The following is a 21693-nucleotide window of genomic DNA, read 5'->3' as shown; positions in this document are numbered from 1 at the left end:
GAATGGGGCTCCAATGAGAAACAAAAAGGCTCAAGGTACCCACAACCATGGCTCTGCAATCACAAGCACCCCAGCCACGCCCTATTCTGCCGAAACCCCGCCCATGACACCAAGCCCTGCCTTTTCCCATAAGCCCTGCCCCTTTATGACCAACAAATCACAATTTTTCATCTTTTGCAATGGGTTCCCCCGACAACAGTACTCCCCCTTCCCCAAAGGTGCCCCTATTGACTTGCCTGCCTAGGAGTGTCCCAGATGCCCCTACCAACATGGCGGCCCTGGTAGTTAGAGATGCTGGGATCTTACTACTCCCCCCCCCCCACAATCCCATGAGATGTTTTGTATTTTTATTTTTTTTAGTGTGTGAATTTGCTGATGGGATAAATGAGGTGTTCGTTAAGGTGTCTCATTAAGAACTTCTGGTGCCACCCACGCGAGATAAAAGTTCCTTAGGTGTAGGTACGCGGGTTCATATTGGCTTATAAATAGGACCTTGGGGGGGGGGGGTTCATACTGATTTATAAATAGGACATTCACTAGTCATTATACCTATCAGGGAACATCTGATTTTGTATTTATTGTGCAATTAATTTTGCTTAATATCTTTATACTGGGGGAGGGGCATGAGAAAATAACCCCTGCAGCTATTATATGATAGATACTTGCTTAAATCACTGCTTGGAGTCTGTAGTCCCCCCCCCCCAAGTGTAGTAACTAGAACTTACTAAAGGGGGATCTGCTGTCCCCAAAATAAACTCTGAGCTGAGAACCTGAGAAAGTAACCCCTGCAGCTATCATATGATAAATCCATGATCATAGGCTTGAATGGGATCAATAATTGCACCCTGCAACTCCCTGCAGTCCTTGGTGTATCTCCCCCCCAGTGTGATTTAAAGTCTGATCTGAGAACCTGAGAAAGTAACCCCTGCAGCTTTCAAATGATAGATCCAAGTGTGATGTAGCTAAAACTTTCTAAAGGGGGATCTGCTGTCCCTAAGATAAACTCTGAGCTGAGAACCTGAGAAAGTAACCCCTGCAGCTATCATATGTTATATCCATGATCATATGTTAGATTTGTGTGGGATCAACTCCCTGCAGTCCTAGGTGTCCCCTACCCCCCCCCCCCCATGAGACGTAACTAGAAATGACTGAGGGGGGGGGGTCTGTTGTCCATTAGATAAACCATGCAGCAGAGAACTTGAGAAAGTAACCCCTGCAGCTATCATATGATAGATCCATCGTGGGGGGCCACTGGTTGGAATCTGTAGTCCTTTGGTGCCCCCCCCCCCACAAGTGTGATGTAGCTAAAGCTTACTAAAGGGGATCTGCTGTCCCTAAGATAAACTGAGCTGAGAACCTGAGAAAGTAACCCCTGCAGCTATCATACGTTAGATCTGTGGTCATATGTTAGATTTGTTTGGGATTAATAATTGCACCATGCGACTCCCTGCAGTCCTAGGTGTCCCCCCCCCTCATATTTACATCACATGGGTCTGTTGTCCATTAGATAAACCATGCAGCAGAGAAAGTAACCCCTGCAGTTATGATACGTTAGATCCATGTTCATATGTTAGATTTGTGTGGGATCAATAACCTCACCCTGCAACTGTCCCCCACCCCCCCATGTGATGTAACTAGAAATGACTGAGGGGGGGGGGGGCGGTTGTCCATTGGATAAACCACGCAGCAGAGAACTTGAGAAAGTAACCCCTGCAGCTATCATATGATAGATCCATCGTGGGGGGCCACTGGTTGGAGCCGGCAAATCTCCCCCCCCCCCACCCTTGCACTTCAGCTTGAGGTTTATAATAATTGTAGCTGTCATGTTTATGTACAGAGAGATTGGGGACAGGGAAAGTGATCGTCTCCGGAGTCGCAACTGGGACCCACAGGGGCAACGGCTGAAAGGGGTAATGTTTGTGACAGCTTTAAAGTTCACCGAGCCAACAGCTGTCACCCTGAGTCAGGGCAGAACTGCCGCCTCCTACATTGTAATAATTGGGCTACGGAGTCGCAACTGCCGCTCCGCTGCTAAACAGCCATTTAGGTCATTTTTATCAGAAAATTGCAAAGTTGTTGGTTTTTTTTGTGGTATTTTTTGTTCATTTCTGGATCCCGGTGCCGGGGGGTCCGTGCCAACGTGTTTGCAGATGGAAGGCTGAATCGGCACAAATTCCAGCTGATGGAAATAAATATGCAAAGTCGGCATCCTCGTATCTGAAGGCAAATCCTCCGTGTCCGACCTGTGATCTGCCAAGTGCCCCCCCCCTCAGTCTATTACATGGGGGGGCAGAACCACTTATTTACTATTTACCCCCTAAACAGCGGGAAGCAACCTATATACCTGTTGTGTCAGATTTGATTGGCTCTTTCTCTCAGCCATTCCCATAGCCATTCCAGTGTGACGGGGGGTGTCTCTCATCCCCTCTCCTTTCCTTTTCTATTCCCCCCCCCCCCCAACTGTTTGGCCTTACTCCCCCCCATCCTCCCTCTTCTCCCCCCTTCTATATTTCCCCTCTCCCCCCATTTGTCTCTCTACTCCCCGAACCCCCTTTCCCTTCCCCTCTCTCCTTCTGTCTCTCATCCCTCTCCTTTCCTTTCTATTCCCCCCCCCCCCCCAACTGTTTGGCCTTACTCCCCCCATCCTCCCTCTTCTCCCCCCTTCTATATTTCCCCTCTCCCCCCCCATTTGTTCTCTCTACTCCCGAACCCCCTTTCCCTTCCCCTCTCTCCTTCTGTCTCTCATCCCCTCTCCTTTCCTTTCCTATTCCCCCCCCCAACTGTTTGGCCTTACTCCCCCCATCCTCCCTCTTCTCCCCCCTTCTATATTTCCCCTCTCCCCCCCATTTGTCTCTCTACTCCCCGAACCCCCTTTCCCTTCCCCTCTCTCCTTCTGTCTCTCATCCCCTCTCCTTTCCTTTCCTATTCCCCCCCCCCCCAACTGTTTGGCCTACTCCCCCCATCCTCCCTCTTCTCCCCCCTTCTATATTTCCCCTCTCCCCCCATTTGTCTCTCTACTCCCCGAACCCCCTTTCCCTTCCCCTCTCTCCTTCTGTCTCTCATCCCTCTCCTTTCCTTTCCTATTCCCCCCCCCAACTGTTTGGCCTTACTCCCCCCATCCTCCCTCTTCTCCCCTTTCTATATTTCCCCTCTCCCCCCCCCATTTGTCTCTCTACTCCCCGAACCTCTTTTCCTTCCCTCTCTCCTTCTGTCTCTCATCCCTCTCCTTTCCTTTTCTATTCCCCCCCCCCCAACTGTTTGGCCTTACTCCCCCATCCTCCCTCTTCTCCCCCTTCTATATTTCCCCTCTCCCCCCATTTGTCTCTCTACTCCCCGAACCCCCTTTCCCTTCCCTCTCTTCCTTCTGTCTCTCATCCCCTCTCCTTTCCTTTCTATTCCCCCCCCCCAACTGTTTGGCCTTACTCCCCCCCATCCTCCCTCTTCTCCCCCCTTCTATATTTCCCCTCTCCCCCCATTTGTCTCTCTACTCCCCGAACCCCCTTTCCCTTCCCCTCTCTCCTTCTGTCTCTCATCCCCTCTCCTTTCCTTTTCTATTCCCCCCCCCCCAACTGTTTGGCCTACTCCCCCCCATCCTCCCTCTTCTCCCCCTTCTATATTTCCCCTCTCCCCCCCATTGTCTCTCTACTCCCCGAACCCCTTTCCCTTCCCCTCTCTCCTTCTGTCTCTCATCCCCTCTCCTTTCCTTTTCTATTCCCCCCCCCCAACTGTTTGGCCTTACTCCCCCCCATCCTCCCTCTTCTCCCCCCTTCTATATTTCCCCTCTCCCCCCCATTTGTCTCTCTACTCCCCGAACCCCCTTTCCCTTCCCCTCTCTCCTTCTGTCTCTCATCCCCTCTCCTTTCCTTTTCTATTCCCCCCCCCCAACTGTTTGGCCTTACTCCCCCCATCCTCCCTCTTCTCCCCCCTTCTATATTTCCCCTCTCCCCCCATTTGTCTCTCTACTCCCCGAACCCCCTTTCCCTTCCCCTCTCTCCTTCTGTCTCTCATCCCCTCTCCTTTCCTTTTCTATTTCCCCCCCCCCAACTGTTTGGCCTTACTCCCCCCATCCTCCCTCTTCTCCCCCTTCTATATTTCCCCTCTCCCCCCATTTGTCTCTCTACTCCCCGAACCCCCTTTCCCTTCCCCTCTCTCCTTCTGTCTCTCATCCCCTCTCCTTTCCTTTTCTATTCCCCCCCCCCAACTGTTTGGCCTTACTCCCCCCCATCCTCCCTCTTCTCCCCCCTTCTATATTTCCCCTCTCCCCCCATTTGTCTCTCTACTCCCCAAACCCCCTTTCCCTTCCCCTCTCTCCTTCTGTCTCTCATCCCCTCTCCTTTCCTTTTCTATTCCCTCCCCCCCCCACTGATTTTAGAAGAACTATAACACCCCAGATGCATTATGGGAGGGCAGGAGGCTGTAGTCAGACTAGTTCAGTTTGATGGACAATGGAGTCCCAGGCAAGGCTGAAGCTGCAGTGTATATCTGTACCACAATAGTTGAGTTCAGTTTGGGACAGAAGCCGAGGCTGAAATTTAGGGCATTTCTCCCATGTTCCCCACGTCGGACCTGGTACAGATCGGTACAATTCTGAGTCCCGGCCCAAACCCGCTACAGAGCTTTCTGCCTGCGCCTCGCTGTTCTGCTTTACTCTCTGACTCTCCCAAATGTGTCGGTTCCGCCCAATCAATAACCTGCAGTGAGTAACTGATGATCAGTTCTTGCCCAAGACGATTAGGGGTCTCCGCTATGGATAGTAAATGGCACAATGGGACCAATTTAATTCCGTCGCTAACGATTTACACGGCAGCAACAAACCTCTCGTTAGTCTGTGTGAATGTGGCGCTGGGGGTTGGCTCCTTCATTTGCCAAAACATCCATTGATCGCGTAGAAATGAATAACGATGAGGTGTAAATCTATAGGTGGGGCGGCCATCTTTACTTCTGGCGACTAACGAATCACGGAGCCCCCAAGTAAAGCTCAATAACTTGTGTATATGGGACGAGGGTTTGGGTGAGAGAAAATGGGCCCGGCCAATGCATGGAGTCTGGGGGGGCCAATGTAAATGGTATTATTGTGTCCTCTGAACATTCCGTCACTATCTACTTCAGAGAATAATAATAATACATACCCCTCATATTGGGACTATCTAGCTGTTATCTATGTCTGTCTGTCTGTCGTCTTCTTATCACTATCTGTCCGTCCATCTACATCTCTGTCTGTCTTTTTCTTTCTCTTTATCTGTCATTCTATCTTTCTAGCTATCTGTCTGCCTATATATGTATTTATGTCTATCTATCTATCTATCTATGTCTGTCAATCTACATCTGTCTTTTTATTTCATTTTATCTGTCATTCTATCTGTCTGTGTCTGTTTGTCTTTCTTTATAAATCTGTCATCTATCTATATATCTATCTGCCTGTCTGTCTCTCTTGGTTTGCCTGTCTCTCTTTGTCTGTATATCTGTTTTCCATCTCTCTCTCTGTCTGCCTGCCTATGTCTATCTCTCTGTGTATGTTAGTTTGCCTGTCTACATATCTGTCTTTTTCATTCTCTTTATCTGTCATTTTATCTTTCTAGCTATCTGTCGGCCTATATTTCTATTTGTCTGTCTTATTTTATATCTATCTATAATTTATTTATGTCTGTCAATCTATACTGTCAGTCTTTCTATCACTGTCTTTCTGTCCATCTACATCTGTCTTTTTCTTTCTTTTTATCTGTCATTCTATCTTTCTGCCTATATTTCTATCTGTTTGTCTTTCTTTATATCTATCTGTCTGGCAACTTCTCTGTCTCTCTCTTTGTCCGTATATCTGTTTGTGATTTCTCTCTGTCTGCTGCCTATTTCTATCTATCTGTCTGGTAGTTTGCCTGTATGGTAGTTTTTCTTTCTCTTAATCTGTCATTCTATCTTTCTAGCTATCTATCTGCCTATATTTCTATTTGTTTGTCTTTCTTTATATGTGCCTATCTAGATATCTATCTATCTATCTGTCTATCTATCTGTCTATCTATCTATCTATCTATCTGTCTATCTATCTGTCTATCTATCTGTTTATCTCTATCTATCATCTACTGTATCTGTCAACTATCTATCTGTCTATCTATGTCTGCTATCTCAGTGTCTGCCTCTTTATCTCTCTATTGGTCTGTCTCTCTGCATCTGTATATCCATGTTTTCCCATCTATCTGTGTGTTAGTCTGACTTTTTACATTACTTTGTCTATCTTTCTGTCTGTCTGTCTTTCTCTATATGTATGTCTAACTCTGTCTAACTCTCTGTCTGCCTATGTATCTCTATTGGTCTGTCTTTCTCTCTGTATATCTATCTTGTCCCTCTTTCTGTGTCTGTCTATCTGTGTTTATTAGTCTGTCTGTCCACCTCTCTGTCTGTCTGTCTCTCTCTTTGTCTGTATATCTGTTTTCCATCCCTCTCTGTCTGCCTGTCTATCTGTGTAATTTAGTTTGCCTGTCTACATCTCTATATATGTCTGTCTGTTTTTCTCTTTATCTATGTCATTCTATCTTTCTAGCTATCTGTCTGCCTATATTTCTATTTATGTCTGTCTTTCTTTATATGTGCCTGTCTATCTCTATGTATCTATCATTTATCTATGTCTGTTTGTCTTTCTTTATATGCATCTATCTATCTATCTATCTATCTATCTATCTATCTATCTATCTATCTATCTATCTATTTTTTATCTTATCTACTGTATCTATCTGTCATCTATCTACGTTTGCTGTCTCTCATTGTTTGCCTCTTTATCTCTCTATCGGTCTGTCCATCTATCTGTCTCTGCCTATTTATCTCTACTGGTCTGTCTTTCTCCCTGTATATCTATCTTTTCCCCTCTATCTGTGTCTAGTAGTCTGTCTGTCCATCTCTGTACCCCGTAGGCCAGACACAAGTAGAGTTTCGGCCAATAGAGTTTCAGGATTTTGGCACAGGGGGCGATTATGTACAAACTGATCCCGAGTAACAAACAGTGACATTGTGAGTAAATTAGTATTCAGGAGCGGATCCCCGGCGTCTGGAGTCGCAATCGTCCAATTCTCAGTGTTTATAATGCGCGGAGGCAAGGGTTTATTCTGCGCGCATTAAATGCATATTAAAGTTCCGTACTTAGCATAAAAAAGAGAATAAAATCCCCATTAAGTTATATAAAGCAGCGCTGCGTTTGCTGCACAAGGAATCATTTCCACATATATTTTCTTACACTAAAATATAATGAAATCTGTGGAGCAGCTTCGTTATAATTAGCCAAATTAAATTTCAATGTTTAGTCGCCTTAGCGAGAGAAAAAGAAATACTTATATTTTTGGTCAAGCTGTAGAGGAGTAGCGTAGAGGTAGGGACCCTTGTCGGGAAGCTGGGACTCAGGCATTGGGTATTTCATGGAATATTAAGGTAGAACTGACCAATCAGGGGGGGTTTAGAGATATAAGTCCCACCTCCTCTGTTTCCTCATCCTTCAGATCTATAGGAACAGGGAAAGCGGAGATTGGCTGCAGCCCCCCCAGATCTGCCCTTATGGCTGAATATGGGAAATGTTGGGGTGACAGAGTTTGGATCATTCCCTGTAGATTAGGAAACTGAAGGGTTAAAGAGCTCTGCGCGCCCATCAAGTGGCGAAAAATTTACATGATCACGTGATTGTAATGATACAGTTTGGCCGGGAGTGTGGGTTTGGACGAATCAGAGTGTCAAGAAAAAAAAATGGCCCCCACTGACCCCCTACCCCCACCTCCAGGTAACTGCTTCCCCTCCCATCACAGCCACAAGGGGTACACGAAAGTGTAGCAGCTCCCGACTAGGGTGGGGGCCCCCAAAGCAGTGACTCCAATGGGCCCCCACCCAGGTCCAACACTTCAACTGGGCCCAAGAGCATCAAGTTGTGCCTAGCCCTTTGTAACTGCTTCCCCTCCCATCACAGCCATAAGGGGTGTAGGGGTACACGAAAGTGTAGTAGCTTCCAACTAGGGTGGGGGTCCCCAAGGCAGACTCAGATGGGCCCCCACCCAGGTCCAACACTACAACTGGGCCCAAGAGCATCAAGTTGTGCCTAACCCTTTGTAACTGCTTCCCCTCCCATCACAGCCATAAGGGGTGTAGGGGTACACGAAAGTGTAGTAGCTTCCAACTAGGGTGGGGGTCCCCAAGGCAGACTCAGATGGGCCCCCACCCAGGTCCAACACTGCAACTGGGCCCAAGAGCATCAAGTTGTGCCTAGCCCTTTGTAACTGCTTCCCCTCCCATCACAGCCATAAGGGGTGTAGGGGTACACGAAAGTGTAGTAGCTTCCAACTAGGGTGGGGGTCCCCAAGGCAGACTCAGATGGGCCCCCACCCAGGTCCAACACTGCAACTGGGCCCAAGAGCATCAAGTTGTGCCTAGCCCTTTGTAACTGCTTCCCCTCCCATCACAGCCATAAGGGGTGTAGGGGTACACGAAAGTGTAGTAGCTTCCAACTAGGGTGGGGGTCCCCAAGGCAGACTCAGATGGGCCCCCACCCAGGTCCAACACTACAACTGGGCCCAAGAGCATCAAGTTGTGCCTAACCCTTTGTAACTGCTTCCCCTCCCATCACAGCCATAAGGGGTGTAGGGGTACACGAAAGTGTAGTAGCTTCTGACTAGGGTGGGGGTCCCCAAAGCAGTGACTCCGATGGGCCCCCACCCAGGTCCAACACTGCAACTGGGCCCAAGAGCATTAAATTGTGCCTTTGTGTAAAATGACTCTGAACTCAACAAGAAATCCACCGTCTCCCCCTTATTGTGTCAGTTTCCCATACACCGGGCGGAAGCCATTAGCTGGTTACTGGGGGGGCGCAGAACGCCGGGGTGAATTATAGCTACAACCAGCTACAACCAACTCACCCACTCGCGGGATCAATATTGCAATCACAGTGACACCGGCTCCTAAATTGGCTCATAAATTATCTATATTATCTGGCTGAGGTGCCCATGATGTGTAGGTTAATGGGGAAAAATGACCCAGCGACACTTTGCATCGGGAAACACTCATAAGAAAGATGCGTTGTTGTTGTTGTTATTACTACAGGGAACATGGGGCTGGGGGCCAGACTGAGATTCACAATAGCCCTGGGCCCAACAACCCCCAAAGGCCCAAAACCCCCCAGTGGTCACAAAGCAAGTGCTTATTTTTGAATTCCTAGTTTGGAGGCAAGTTTTGGTTGCATAGACACCATGAGTACTGCTAAAAAGGACATCCTATAGGCTGTCATCCACATAGGGTCTATCAAATAGCCAATAGTAGCCCTTATTTGGAACCCCAGGAACTTTTTTTATTTTATGTTTGTGTTACTCCCCAACCCTTTTTACCTTTAAATATGGCTCCAACCCAATAGCCAATTACAGCTCTCTTTTTGGCACCACCTAGGAACTTTTTTCATACTTGTGTGGCACCCCAGCTCTTTTGATATTTTAATGTGGCTCACACATAAAAAAAAAGGTTGGGGTCCCCTGGTCTATGGCATCTTACAACAGGCATTTGCCAGAATCCACAGCTGCCAGTTAGGGCCTACCGGTGGCTTTAGAAGAGTAGAGGCAAGTATCTGGGGCAGCGTGGCTGAGTATGAGTGTATGAGTATGGAAAGAAATGCTCCCCAAATACTTGGCTTAGTCTCCTCTTTAGAGAAGTGAGCCCTACTTTACGAAGAACTACATCTAAGCCTTCCATGCTCCAAGAAGAACTAGATCTAAGCGTTCCATTCACCAAGAAGAACTAGATCTGAGCCTTCCATGCACCAAGAAGAACTAGATCTAAGCGTTCCATTCACCAAGAAGAACTAGATCTGAGCCTTCCATGCACCAAGAAGAACTACATCTAAGCGTTCCATTCACCAAGAAGAACTAGATCTAAGCGTTCCATTTACCAAGAAGAACTAGATCTAAGCGTTCCATTCACCAAGAAGAACTAGATCTGAGCCTTACATGCACCAAGAAAAACTAGATTTGAGCCTTCCTTATACCAAGAACTAGATCTGAGCCTTCTTTGTACCAAGAAGAACTAGATCTGAGCCTTCCATGCACCAAGAAGAACTAGATCTGAGCCTTCCATGCACCAAGAAGAACTAGATCTGAGCCTTCCATGCCCCAAGAAGAACTACATCTAAGCCTTCCATGCACCAAGAAGAACTAAATCTAAGCGTTCCATGCCCCAAGAAGAACTACATCTAAGCCTTCCATGCACCAAGAAGAACTACATCTAAGCCTTCCATGCGCCAAGAAGAACTAAATCTAAGCCTTCCATGCGCCAAGAACTACATCTAAGTCTTCCATGCACCAAGAAGAACTACATCTAAGTCTTCCATGCACCAAGAAGAACTACATCTAAGCCTTCCATGCACCAAGAAGAACTACATCTAAGCCTTCCATGCGCCAAGAACTACATCTAAGCCTTCCATGCGCCAAGAAGAACTACATCTAAGCCTTTCATGCACCAAGAAGAACTACATCTAAGCCTTCCATGCGCAAAGAAGAACTACATCTAAGCGTTCCATGCACCAAGAAGAACTACATCTAAGCCTTCCATGCCCCAAGAAGAACTACATCTAAGCCTTCCATGCACCAAGAAGAACTACATCTAAGCCTTCCATGCCACAAGAAGAACTACATCTAAGCGTTCCATGCCCCAAGAAGAACTACATCTAAGCCTTCCATGCACCAAGAAGAACTACATCTAAGCCTTCCATGCGCCAAGAAGAACTACATCTAAGCCTTCCATGCGCCAAGAACTACATCTAAGCCTTCCATGCACCAAGAAGAACTACATCTAAGCCTTCCATGCGCCAAGAACTACATCTAAGCCTTCCATGCACCAAGAAGAACTACATCTAAGCCTTTCATGCACCAAGAAGAACTACATCTAAGCCTTCCATGCACCAAGAAGAACTACATCTAAGCGTTCCATGCCCCAAGAAGAACTACATCTAAGCCTTCCATGCACCAAGAAGAACTAAATCTAAGCGTTCCATGCCCCAAGAAGAACTACATCTAAGCCTTCCATGCACCAAGAAGAACTACATCTAAGCCTTCCATGCGCCAAGAAGAACTAAATCTAAGCCTTCCATGCGCCAAGAACTACATCTAAGTCTTCCATGCACCAAGAAGAACTACATCTAAGTCTTCCATGCCACAAGAAGAACTACATCTAAGCCTTCCATGCGCCAAGAACTACATCTAAGCCTTCCATGCGCCAAGAAGAACTACATCTAAGCCTTTCATGCACCAAGAAGAACTACATCTAAGCCTTCCATGCGCAAAGAAGAACTACATCTAAGCGTTCCATGCACCAAGAAGAACTACATCTAAGCCTTCCATGCCCCAAGAAGAACTACATCTAAGCCTTCCATGCACCAAGAAGAACTACATCTAAGCCTTTCATGCACCAAGAAGAACTACATCTAAGCCTTCCATGCGCCAAGAAGAACTACATCTAAGCGTTCCATGCACCAAGAAGAACTACATCTAAGCCTTCCATGCCCCAAGAAGAACTACATCTAAGCCTTCCATGCCACAAGAAGAACTACATCTAAGCGTTCCATGCCCCAAGAAGAACTACATCTAAGCCTTCCATGCACCAAGAAGAACTACATCTAAGCCTTCCATGCGCCAAGAAGAACTACATCTAAGCCTTCCATGCGCCAAGAACTACATCTAAGCCTTCCATGCACCAAGAAGAACTACATCTAAGCCTTCCATGCGCCAAGAACTACATCTAAGCCTTCCATGCACCAAGAAGAACTACATCTAAGCCTTTCATGCACCAAGAAGAACTACATCTAAGCCTTCCATGCACCAAGAAGAACTACATCTAAGCCTTCCATGCGCCAAGAAGAACTACATCTAAGCCTTCCATGCGCCAAGAACTACATCTAAGCCTTCCATGCACCAAGAAGAACTACATCTAAGCCTTTCATGCACCAAGAAGAACTACATCTAAGCCTTCCATGCACCAAGAAGAACTACATCTAAGCCTTCCATGCACCAAGAAGAACTACATCTAAGCCTTCCATGCACCAAGAAGAACTACATCTAAGCCTTCCATGCGCCAAGAAGAACTACATCTAAGCCTTCCATGCGCCAAGAACTACATCTAAGCCTTTCATGCACCAAGAAGAACTACATCTAAGCCTTCCATGCACCAAGAAGAACTACATCTAAGCCTTCCATGCGCCAAGAAGAACTACATCTAAGCCTTCCATGCGCCTCACTTTTGTCCATAGGAACGCACCAAGTAATAAGTATCTAGAGCTTTAAGCCATCTGCTTCTACATAAGCCATTTAACTACAACAAAAATAATACGCTGTGAATGCCGCACTACAACATCAATATATCATCTCCCAGATATAATGAGCTGCCAACAGACTGTTCCAGCTAATTAATACAACTAATCATGCTAGCTTATTCTTTGTGTTTAGCTGTGTAATTAATTTCAATATCTCAAATGGAAATCCTATAGTCAGTAATGTTTTGTGTATCTCCTAAGGGCCGCGGTACAAAGGAATCCTCTCCATTAGGTGCCAGCGACTGGTGGCATATGCCTGCCGCTAATCAAAAGATTCTAGTGTCTCAATTAATGACTTTTTTTTCTCCATTTATTTTTTCCAGGCACAAAAAAGCAAATTGAATATCTCTGAAGACCCTCAAATGTGCGTCGTTGAGGTAAGTGCTCAATGGTGTATAGAAATTGTTTGATCAGTAACCGTGTTGTTGCAAGCCCGGGGTATGACTACAGCCAGTTGGAGCTGGCCCATACAGCCTGCCTGATTCTGGATCTGGTTGGGGCCTAGGCACTTAACCATGATCCTACCTTATGGTTTCAATTTGTACTATTGTTGTGGTTAGAGACCCCCCCACCATTCTATTATTTGGCTTATGACTTTCTCCGATTAGAAATTGCCTTGAAGGTCATCGCCCATTTTTTGTCTTTGCAACAGCAGACTCCGTCAAAGTAGGGCATCTATAGAGAAGAAGAGACAAAGGCTGTGATTGGTCATTCATTCCTCCAGTCCATGAATAACTATTTATACTAATCCAGTTGAGTGCCCATTAACTGTCATCTGGTGATTTCCCACAAGCCAAGCAATGGCTAGGACCATTTAGGTCCTACCAGAGAACCAGATATCCGAGCACCTTTCTACCAACAATGAGATGAAGGCAAAGTTAGATTTAATAGGTGTTCACTGGGAGAGGTCAATAACTGTCATCTGATGATCCCCCACAAGCCAAGCAATGGCTAGGACCATTTAGGTTTTACCAGAGAACCTGATATCCAAGCCCTACTCTACCAACAATGAGATGTAGACAGTGCTTTATGTAATATATGTTCACTGAAACAGGTCAATAACTGTCATCTGATGATCCCCCACAAGCCAAGCAATGGACAGAACCTTTTAGGTCCCACCAGAGGACCTGATATCCAAGCACTACTCTACCAACAATGAGATGTAGAGAGTGCTTTATGTAATGTGTTCACTGAAACAGGTCAATAACTGTCATCTGATGATCCCCCAAGCCAAGCAATGGCTACAACCATTTAGGTCCCACCAGAGAACCTGATATCCAAGCACTACTCTACTAACAATGAAGACGAAGGCAGAGCTAGATTTAATAGGTGTTCACTGGGACAGGTCTACATCTGTCATCTGATGATTCCCCACAAGCCAAGCAATGGACAGAACCTTTTAGGTCCCACCAGAGAGCCTGATATCCAAGCACTACTCTACTAACAATGAGATGAAGGCAGAGCTAGATTTAATAGGTGTTCACTGGGACAGGTCTACAACTGTGATGTGATGATTCCCCACAAGCCAAGCAATGGACAGAACCTTTTAGGTCCCACCAGAGAGCCTGATATCCAAGCACTACTCTACATAAAGCACTGTCTACATCTCAGTTGGTAGAGTAGTGCTTGGATATCAGGTTCTTTGGTGGGACCTAAAAGGTTCTGTCCATTGCTTGGCTTGTGGGGGATCATCAGTTATTGGCTTGTTTCAGTGAACACATATTACATAAAGCACTGTCTACAAGTGAATAACTGTCATCTGATGATCCCCCACAAGCCAAGCAATGGCTGGGACCATTTAGGTCCCACCAGAGAACCTGATATCATTGCTCTACTCTACTAACAATGAGATGAAGGCAAAGCTAGATTTAATAGGTGTTCACTGGGACAGGTCTTGACATTATGGATGAGGGACGGTACGCTGCTGGATGCAGTAAGGGGGTATGAGGGGGGCCAGGAGTTCTTTATAGAATAGCAGAATGATGGTTTATAAAAGATCTGATGGGAAATGTCCCACAAGACTGTGTGCCGAATGGCTACAACTGTTTAGGTCCTACCAGAGAACCTGATATCCAAGCACAATGAGATGTAGATGGTACTTTATGTAATGTGTTCACTGAAACAGGTCAATAACTGTCATCTGATGATCTCCCACAAGCCAAGGGATGGCTACAACCATTTAAGTCCTACCAGAGAACCTGAAATCCAAGCACCTTTCTACCAACAATGAGATGAAGGCAACGCTAGATTTAATAAGTGTTCACTGGGACAGGTCAATAACTGTCATCTGATGAGTCCCCACAAGCCAAGCAATGGCTACAACCATTTAGGTCCCACCAGAGAACCTGCTATCCAAGCACTACTCTACTAACAATGAGATGAAGACAAAGCTAGATTTAATAGGTGTTCACTGGGACAGGTCTTGACATTATGGATGAGGGACGGTACTCTGCTGGATAACAGTATGGAGTATGAGGGGGGCCAGGAGTTCTTTATAGAATTGCAGAATGATGGTTTATAAAAGATCTGATGGGAAATGTCCCACAAGACTGTGTGCCGAATGGCTACAACTGTTTAGGTCCTACCAGAGAACCTGATATCCAAGCACTACTCTACTAACAATGAGATGTAGACGGTGCTTTATGTAATGTGTTCACTGAAACAGGTCAATAACTCATTTGATGATCTCCCACAAGCCAAGGGATGACTAGGACCTACCAGAGAACCTGATAGCCAAGCACTACTCTACTAACAATGAGATGAAGGCAAAGCTAGATTTAATAAGTGTTCACTGGGACAGGTCTACAACTGTCATCTGATGATTCCCCACAAGCCAAGCAATGGACAGAACCTTTTAGGTCCCACCAGAGAACCTGATATCCAAGCACTACTCTACCAACAATGAGATGTTTCAGTGAAGACATATTACATAAAGCACTGTCTACAAGTCAATAACTGTCATCTGATGATCCCCCACAAGCCACGGGATGACTAGGACCATACAAAAGGGCAATACTTGTTCCAATGAGGTAAATAGAAGTTTTGGGGCTCAAACATCTTGATTTTCTCTCACTTTTCTATTTTGTATCTTTCCAGCACACTCGTGGGACCAATACCATTGGGCGCATCTCTGATGATTCCTCGGCCAGTCTCTCCAGTCTATGCACGCTGCTTCTCACCATTGCCACCACACAGTCACTGCTGATCACTCTCCTCCCTGCTCTACGGTTATAGCCAAACTCTATTGATGGACCTGTACAAAACCAAATGAAGTATATATATATATATATATATGATTAATATTATTCACTTTCCTATCCTGTCTGCTCCGTCCGACCTTACAGAATTCCCAACAAACTATTCCGGACTCTCACAGAGGAAAAAACAAACAAATGGTATTTAGGGGGGCGTTTATCACTGCGGTGCCACGTTCTACACCCCAAAGGATTCTGGGCATGCCACGTATTTCATATCGATTGTGTTCATTTTTGTTTCCTATTATCTCAAGTCTTTGTATAAAACCTCTGCCTTTTATTTTTAACACTTTCCTGGGAATTGTTTTTCTTCCTCCTGTCCCCGTAGCCGTCTGTCATTTTCAGTTCAACCCACCTTGGAGGTCTCACCTCTGGTCATAACATGGTTACAGATATAGGAAGGGATCAGGTCTCAGTCAAGAGAATATCTATAACCGCAAATATGTATTTACCCCAAAATTGCACCCCAACTGGCCTTCATTGTGTGCTTATAGGGGTATCTAGGAGAGCAAATTGCCATATTGTCCTGTTCCACCCAAGATGGCAGACACCTTCTTCCACTGCTCCCATCATATCTATACTTACATCTCCTCTTCTCTCTTCCCTTAGAAGCATTTTAAACAACTGAGGATGAGATTTGGGGTGAGTGCTTATTTGTACCCTGGGTACCCCTGGAACTATAGCAGGGTGACTGTTACCCCAATGTTTCTATATATCTGTAACCTTGTTATGGGCTAAGGGGGCCCAGCCTGAAGGCCAGTTAGGGGGGGATTTGGGGTGAGTGCTTATTTGTGCCCTGGGTACCCCTGGAACTATAGCGGGGTGACTGGTGTTCTATATATCTGTAACCTTGTTATGGGCTAAGGGGCCAGCCTGAAGGCCAGTTAGGGGGGGATTTGGGGTGAGTGCTTATTTGTGCCCTGGTACCCCTGGAACTATAGCGGGTGACTGTTACCCCAATGTTTCTATATATCTGTAACCTTTTTATGGGCTAAGGGGCCCAGCCTGAAGGCCAGTTAGGGGGGATTTGGGGTGAGTGCTTATTTGTGCCCTGGTACCCTGGAAACTATAGCGGCGGTGACTGTACCCAATGTCTATATATCTGTAAGTTAAGCCTGAAGGCCAGTTAGGGGGGATTTGGGGTGAGTGCTTATTGTGCCCTGGTACCCCTGGAACTATAGCGGGGTACTGTTACCCAATGTTTCTATATATCTGTAACCTTGTTATGGCTAAGGGGGCCCAGCCTGAAGGCCAGTTAGGGGGGATTTGGGTGTGAGTGCTTATTTGTGCCCTGGGTTACCCCCTGGAACTATAGCGGGGTGACTGTTACCCCAATGTTTCTATATATCTGTAACCTTGTTATGGGCTAAGGGGGCCCAGCCTGAAGGGCCAAGTTAGGGGGGATTTGGGGTGAGTGCTTATTTGTGCCTGGGTACCCCTGGAACTATAGCGGGGTGGACTGTTACCCCAATGTTTCTATATATCTGTAACCTTGTTATGGGCTAAGGGGGCCCAGCCTGAAGGCCAGTTAGGGGGGGATTTGGGGTGAGTGCTTATTTGTACCCTGGGTTCAAGCAGGAAACTGCTTTGGCTGAGAGGTTCCATCTGACAGTTAAGGGGTGCTGAGCCGTACCATGTTGCATTTAGACAAGGGAGGGCAAATTCAGCCTTATGATATACTATCTGAAAAGTCAGTGAAGGGCAGATTAAAGTACTTTTGAATCTTTTCCCCCGTTCCTATTTGGGAATAGACACCCCTGTATGTATAAAACCCTAGATCTGACAAAGACCTGCTCCCCCTTTATTCATTTTGTACACCCGCTGTTCCCATACTGTATCGTATTTATTGGGTATTTTCTGCAAAACGTGACTGACTTTTGCCTTAATGACAGAGAGGCGGCTGCTGCCCACTGCGAGGGTCTCTTGCCCAGAGGTGGCTCCATGTATCCACTACTACCTGGTATTAGTCCCAGACAGGTGATTGATTTCGAGGCACAAGGGCTGCTCGTGTACATAACAGGACTGATAATGAGTTGGAGGAGCTTTTATAGTTTTGTTTTCTAAGGGCGCGTTGCCATGGTAACTTTGACCCAATCAAGTTCCCGGTTCTTTTTATCTTTCCTCATCCACTTGGGTCAATATTTAAAGACTGTTCCTTGGAAAAATGGCAAGTTAGCGCCAGGTTGACCGTACGTTCCCGCTTTCTCTTGCTCCGCCTCCTAGCGTCCAGTTGGGTTGGAATCTCCGCTATCGATGCTGTAGATAATGGAAAAATCCAAAAGTTACCCATGGTAGTAAAGGACATCCGTGTCAAAATGTGTTTCCATAGCAACAGTGATAACGCCATCTTTATTCTATTTTGTATGCCATCTTTGCGCATGTTGGCCTTCCGACGAGGGGCGAGTAAAATGGAGGCTGGAGTTACAGTGTATATACTATATATGTATACAACCTACACCCGCATCTGGAGCATTGGGAAGCGTAACTAGAGTGGTATTGAGTATCATTTATCAAGCACAGCCATCTTCGCCAGGAGAATCTTTCACGCCAATATCAATGGACTATGGATGGGATGGATTCTAAGACTGTTCCTTCTGGAACATCCCACCGATCCTATTGCACTTAATCTGAATTAACTTTGTTTGAAAAAAAAAAAAAATGGACTTTTGCTTGGACGTTGGGATAAACCAAAGCAGGGAGACCTACGTGCTGTTGGATATATATTGGTGACCCCCCCCCCGCCCTTTGCCAAGGAGACAAATGGAACGACCCAATGGTTGAGTCCAATGAACGACCCCAATGGTTGAGTCCAATGAACGACCCCAATGGTTGAGTCCAATGAACGACCCCAATGGTTGAGTCCAATGAACGACCCCAATGGTTGAGTCCAATGAACGACCCCAATGGTTGAGTCCAATGCAAAGCTATTTTGGCCTGTAGAGTATAAATCTAAGCCCAGAGTCATTCTCCAGATCATTCACTTATTTTTTATTATTAGTGATTATTATTATGATGATGATGTTAGTTACTTTTAATAAAAGTGGACAAAAAAAGAGTGATTTTTCTATTTTTTATGGATGTTTGGGGCCATGAATGCCAGTTACCCAACCCAGGGCAACGGAAGCAAATGAGAAGTAAAAGGGAGTCACGTGACCCCCCCCCCCCCAGTCCTTCGAATATGAACTAAAGGGGTTATAAAGTAGCCAATGAAAACTTCAGGCTCTACAGACCAACTCAACAGCTTATTGGCTGGTTTTACGGTCTTCATGACCTTGTTGGGTGAGGATAACATGAGCATGATGATGTCCCCGTCTGATGGGTCTATGTTTGCAACCATTGTAAACTAATAGTTAGCTCAGGGGCCAAATGATGAGGTCATTCTGACTTGTCCCACCTAATTGGCTAAATGTTGACTTGGCAACCTTGACAAACAAGTGGATCTAACATTGTGTTGCCAGTTGAATGAGGACCCCTAGAAGATAGGTTTATGGTATGTCTCTGTACAGGCTATGGGCAAACTTAGGGGGCTGTTCCTGCTGAATTGTGCTTAGTACAGGGGAATCCCTATGTGCCATAGTTTTATGGTATCTCTCTGTACAGGCTATGAGCAAACTTAGGGGGCTGTTCCTGCTGAATTGTGCTTAGTACAGGGGAATCCCTATGTGCCATAGTTTGATGGTATCTCTCTGTACAGGCTATGGGCAAACTTAGGGGGCTGTTCCTGCTGAATTGTGCTTAGTACAGGGGAATCCCTATGTGCCATAGTTTGATGGTATCTCTCTGTACAGGCTATGAGCAAGCTTAGGGGCAATAAAATGTATATAACCAGACTAAGGGCAGTGCTATTTCTGGCTAGCAGCACATACAGACGTAATACCCCTCACAGGCAGTTCAGGCCAATACACCAGACAGATAATTAAGCTGAGCCCGCTATGTAAAAACCACTAATTGGCATTTCAATCTTTAAACAGGGCTAACAGATCGGCTCAAGCGTAATTGCAATTAAACAAGAAAGAAAACAAAGCAAATCGCTGTTTGCCGGACACCCGAGCTCCAAACTGCCACTTACAGTACAAACGCCGCATTGTACGCCGCGCAGCTCCGCGTGGCCTGAGCCCGATTGGCCCCCGGGGAACAGCAAATCCCCACGCTTTTTGTTTGCATAAATAATGCGCAGTCTCGAATAAAACGTGTATTTGTGTTTCCAACATCTCCGCGCCCGGCTGAGCAGCCCAGGAGAGATTACTGTAATGGGCACCGGCGCCTCCAGAACTGCCATTACTGAACCCACCGTGCAGCCTGCAGAGTATTACTGGTCTGTCTTTGTTTTCTATTAGAGAGTAGGGAGAGATGGTGCCTATAGTAGCAGTGGGGGGATAATAGCCTCTGGGAAGGGGCTGGGGCTGTGGGATAGCAGGTATAGTAGGGAGAGATGGTGCCTATAGTAGCAGTGGGGGGATAATAGCCTCTGCGAAGGGACTGGGGCTGTGCGATAGCAGGTATAGTAGGGAGAAGATGGTGCTATAGTAGCAGTGGGGGGATAATAGCCTCTGGGAAGGGACTGGGGCTGTGGGATAGCAGGTATAGTAGGGAGAGATGGTGCCTATAGTAGCAGTGGGGGGGGATAATAGCCCTCTGGGGAAGGGACTTGGGGGCTGTGGGGGATAGCAGGTATAGTAGGGGAGAGATGGTGCTATAGTAGCAGTGGGGGGATAATAGCCTCTGGGAAGGGACTGGGGCTGTGGGATAGCAGGTATAGTAGGAGAAGATGGTGCCTATAGTAGCAGTGGGGGGATAATAGCCTCTGGGAAGGGACTGGGGCTGTGGGATAGCAGGTATAGTAGGGAGAGATGGTGCCTATAGTAGCATGTGGGGATAATAGCCTCTGGGAAGGGACTGGGGCTGTGGGATAGCAGGTATAGTAGGGAGAGATGGTGCCTATAGTAGCAGTGGGGGGATAATAGCCTCTGGGAAGGGACTGGGGCTGTGGGATAGCAGGTATAGTAGGTAGAGATGGTGCCTATAGTAACAGTGGGGGGATAATAGCCTCTGGGAAGGGACTGGGGCTGTGGGATAGCAGGTATAGTAGGGAGAGATGGTGCCTATAGTAGCAGTGGGGGGGTAGTAGTGACAGGGAGTGTGGGGAAGGTACAGGCAGGGCTGGTACTGCTGACTGTGCTTCTCCCAAACCCCAATTAAACCTGAGCGGAGGAGCCAACTCATCCTTTTTGTTGCACAGAATGGAGTCAGCGCTTTTTGGCTACGGCACATTATACATTTCCTTCTCCCCAAGGTTCATCTCCGCTTTAATATTTAAAGTTAAAATATTCAGTACAAAAAAAAACAACCGCTCTCGGCACGTGCCCCCCCCCCCCCCCCCCCCCCCCCCCCCCCCCCCCAAATCCTTACACGTTTCCCATTAACCTCTTTATTCCGTCTCTGGGGGACTCATTTAAATCCGTTTTGTTCAACCCAGGGCCCTCCTGCTGCTGCTTCTTCCAATTATTATTGGGGTTTTATTTCCCATAGCAGCCCCCCTGCAATAATGGGGCCCCGGGGCATCGGCTCTGTGGCCCTAAAGCAAGGGGGGGGGACAAAGGTAGGTAATGTCCCTGGCAGCCATTGGTTCATTGGCAATTAGATTGGGGGCCCCCATAGGCACCTGGCATGGTTGGGGGCCTGGGTTTGTTTAATCAGGACTCTCCCTCCCCGGCAATTGTAAAAGTCAAATACAATATTAAAAGAAAACAATGGGCCAATTAAACCTGCCTGTTTATGGACCTCCCTAATGACTATAGATTCACTGGGGCGGAACCGGTTCTGTGGATAAAATGAAGGTTTATTGAACTGCAACAGCGAGATAATGAAATCAATAACGAATCAAAGGGGAAACAATGCAGCGCTCAATTAGTTAACTCCCTTATATTGTACAGCTGGGACCAACGGGAGCATTGGGGGATATGAACCCACCAATAGGAGAGCTCTACTGCGTGTATGGGATGGGAGAGGGGTATTATAAGGGATAATGTACCCCCTACTGTAAATGATAAGGATATTAGCAGTCACTGAGGGGTTCTGTGCCCCCCATATAAAGGCACAAGGCTGCAGGCTGAGTTATACAGG

The 21693-nt window shown here is 46.5% G+C and overlaps 1 protein-coding gene across 1 annotated transcript in view; it reads left to right on the top strand.

Moving 5' to 3' along the window:
* gfra1 (GDNF family receptor alpha 1) overlaps positions 1–18229 on the top strand; it is a gene marked incomplete in the record, with an annotated part of 88951 nt that extends 70722 nt beyond the window's left edge. The window contains 4 exon segments of the mRNA NM_001103085.1: positions 12640–12693; positions 15413–15894; positions 16254–16399; positions 17033–18229. Of these exon segments, the coding sequence (NP_001096555.1) occupies positions 12640–12693; positions 15413–15550 (192 nt within the window).
* Positions 18230–21693: the final 3464 nt, after the last annotated feature.

Source organism: Xenopus tropicalis, chromosome 7 (genome assembly GCF_000004195.4).
Source record: "Xenopus tropicalis strain Nigerian chromosome 7, UCB_Xtro_10.0, whole genome shotgun sequence".
Classification (NCBI taxonomy): domain Eukaryota; kingdom Metazoa; phylum Chordata; class Amphibia; order Anura; family Pipidae; genus Xenopus; species Xenopus tropicalis.
The sequence above is the reverse complement of the archived record's forward strand: the minus strand, read 5'-3'. Positions and strand labels throughout refer to the sequence as shown.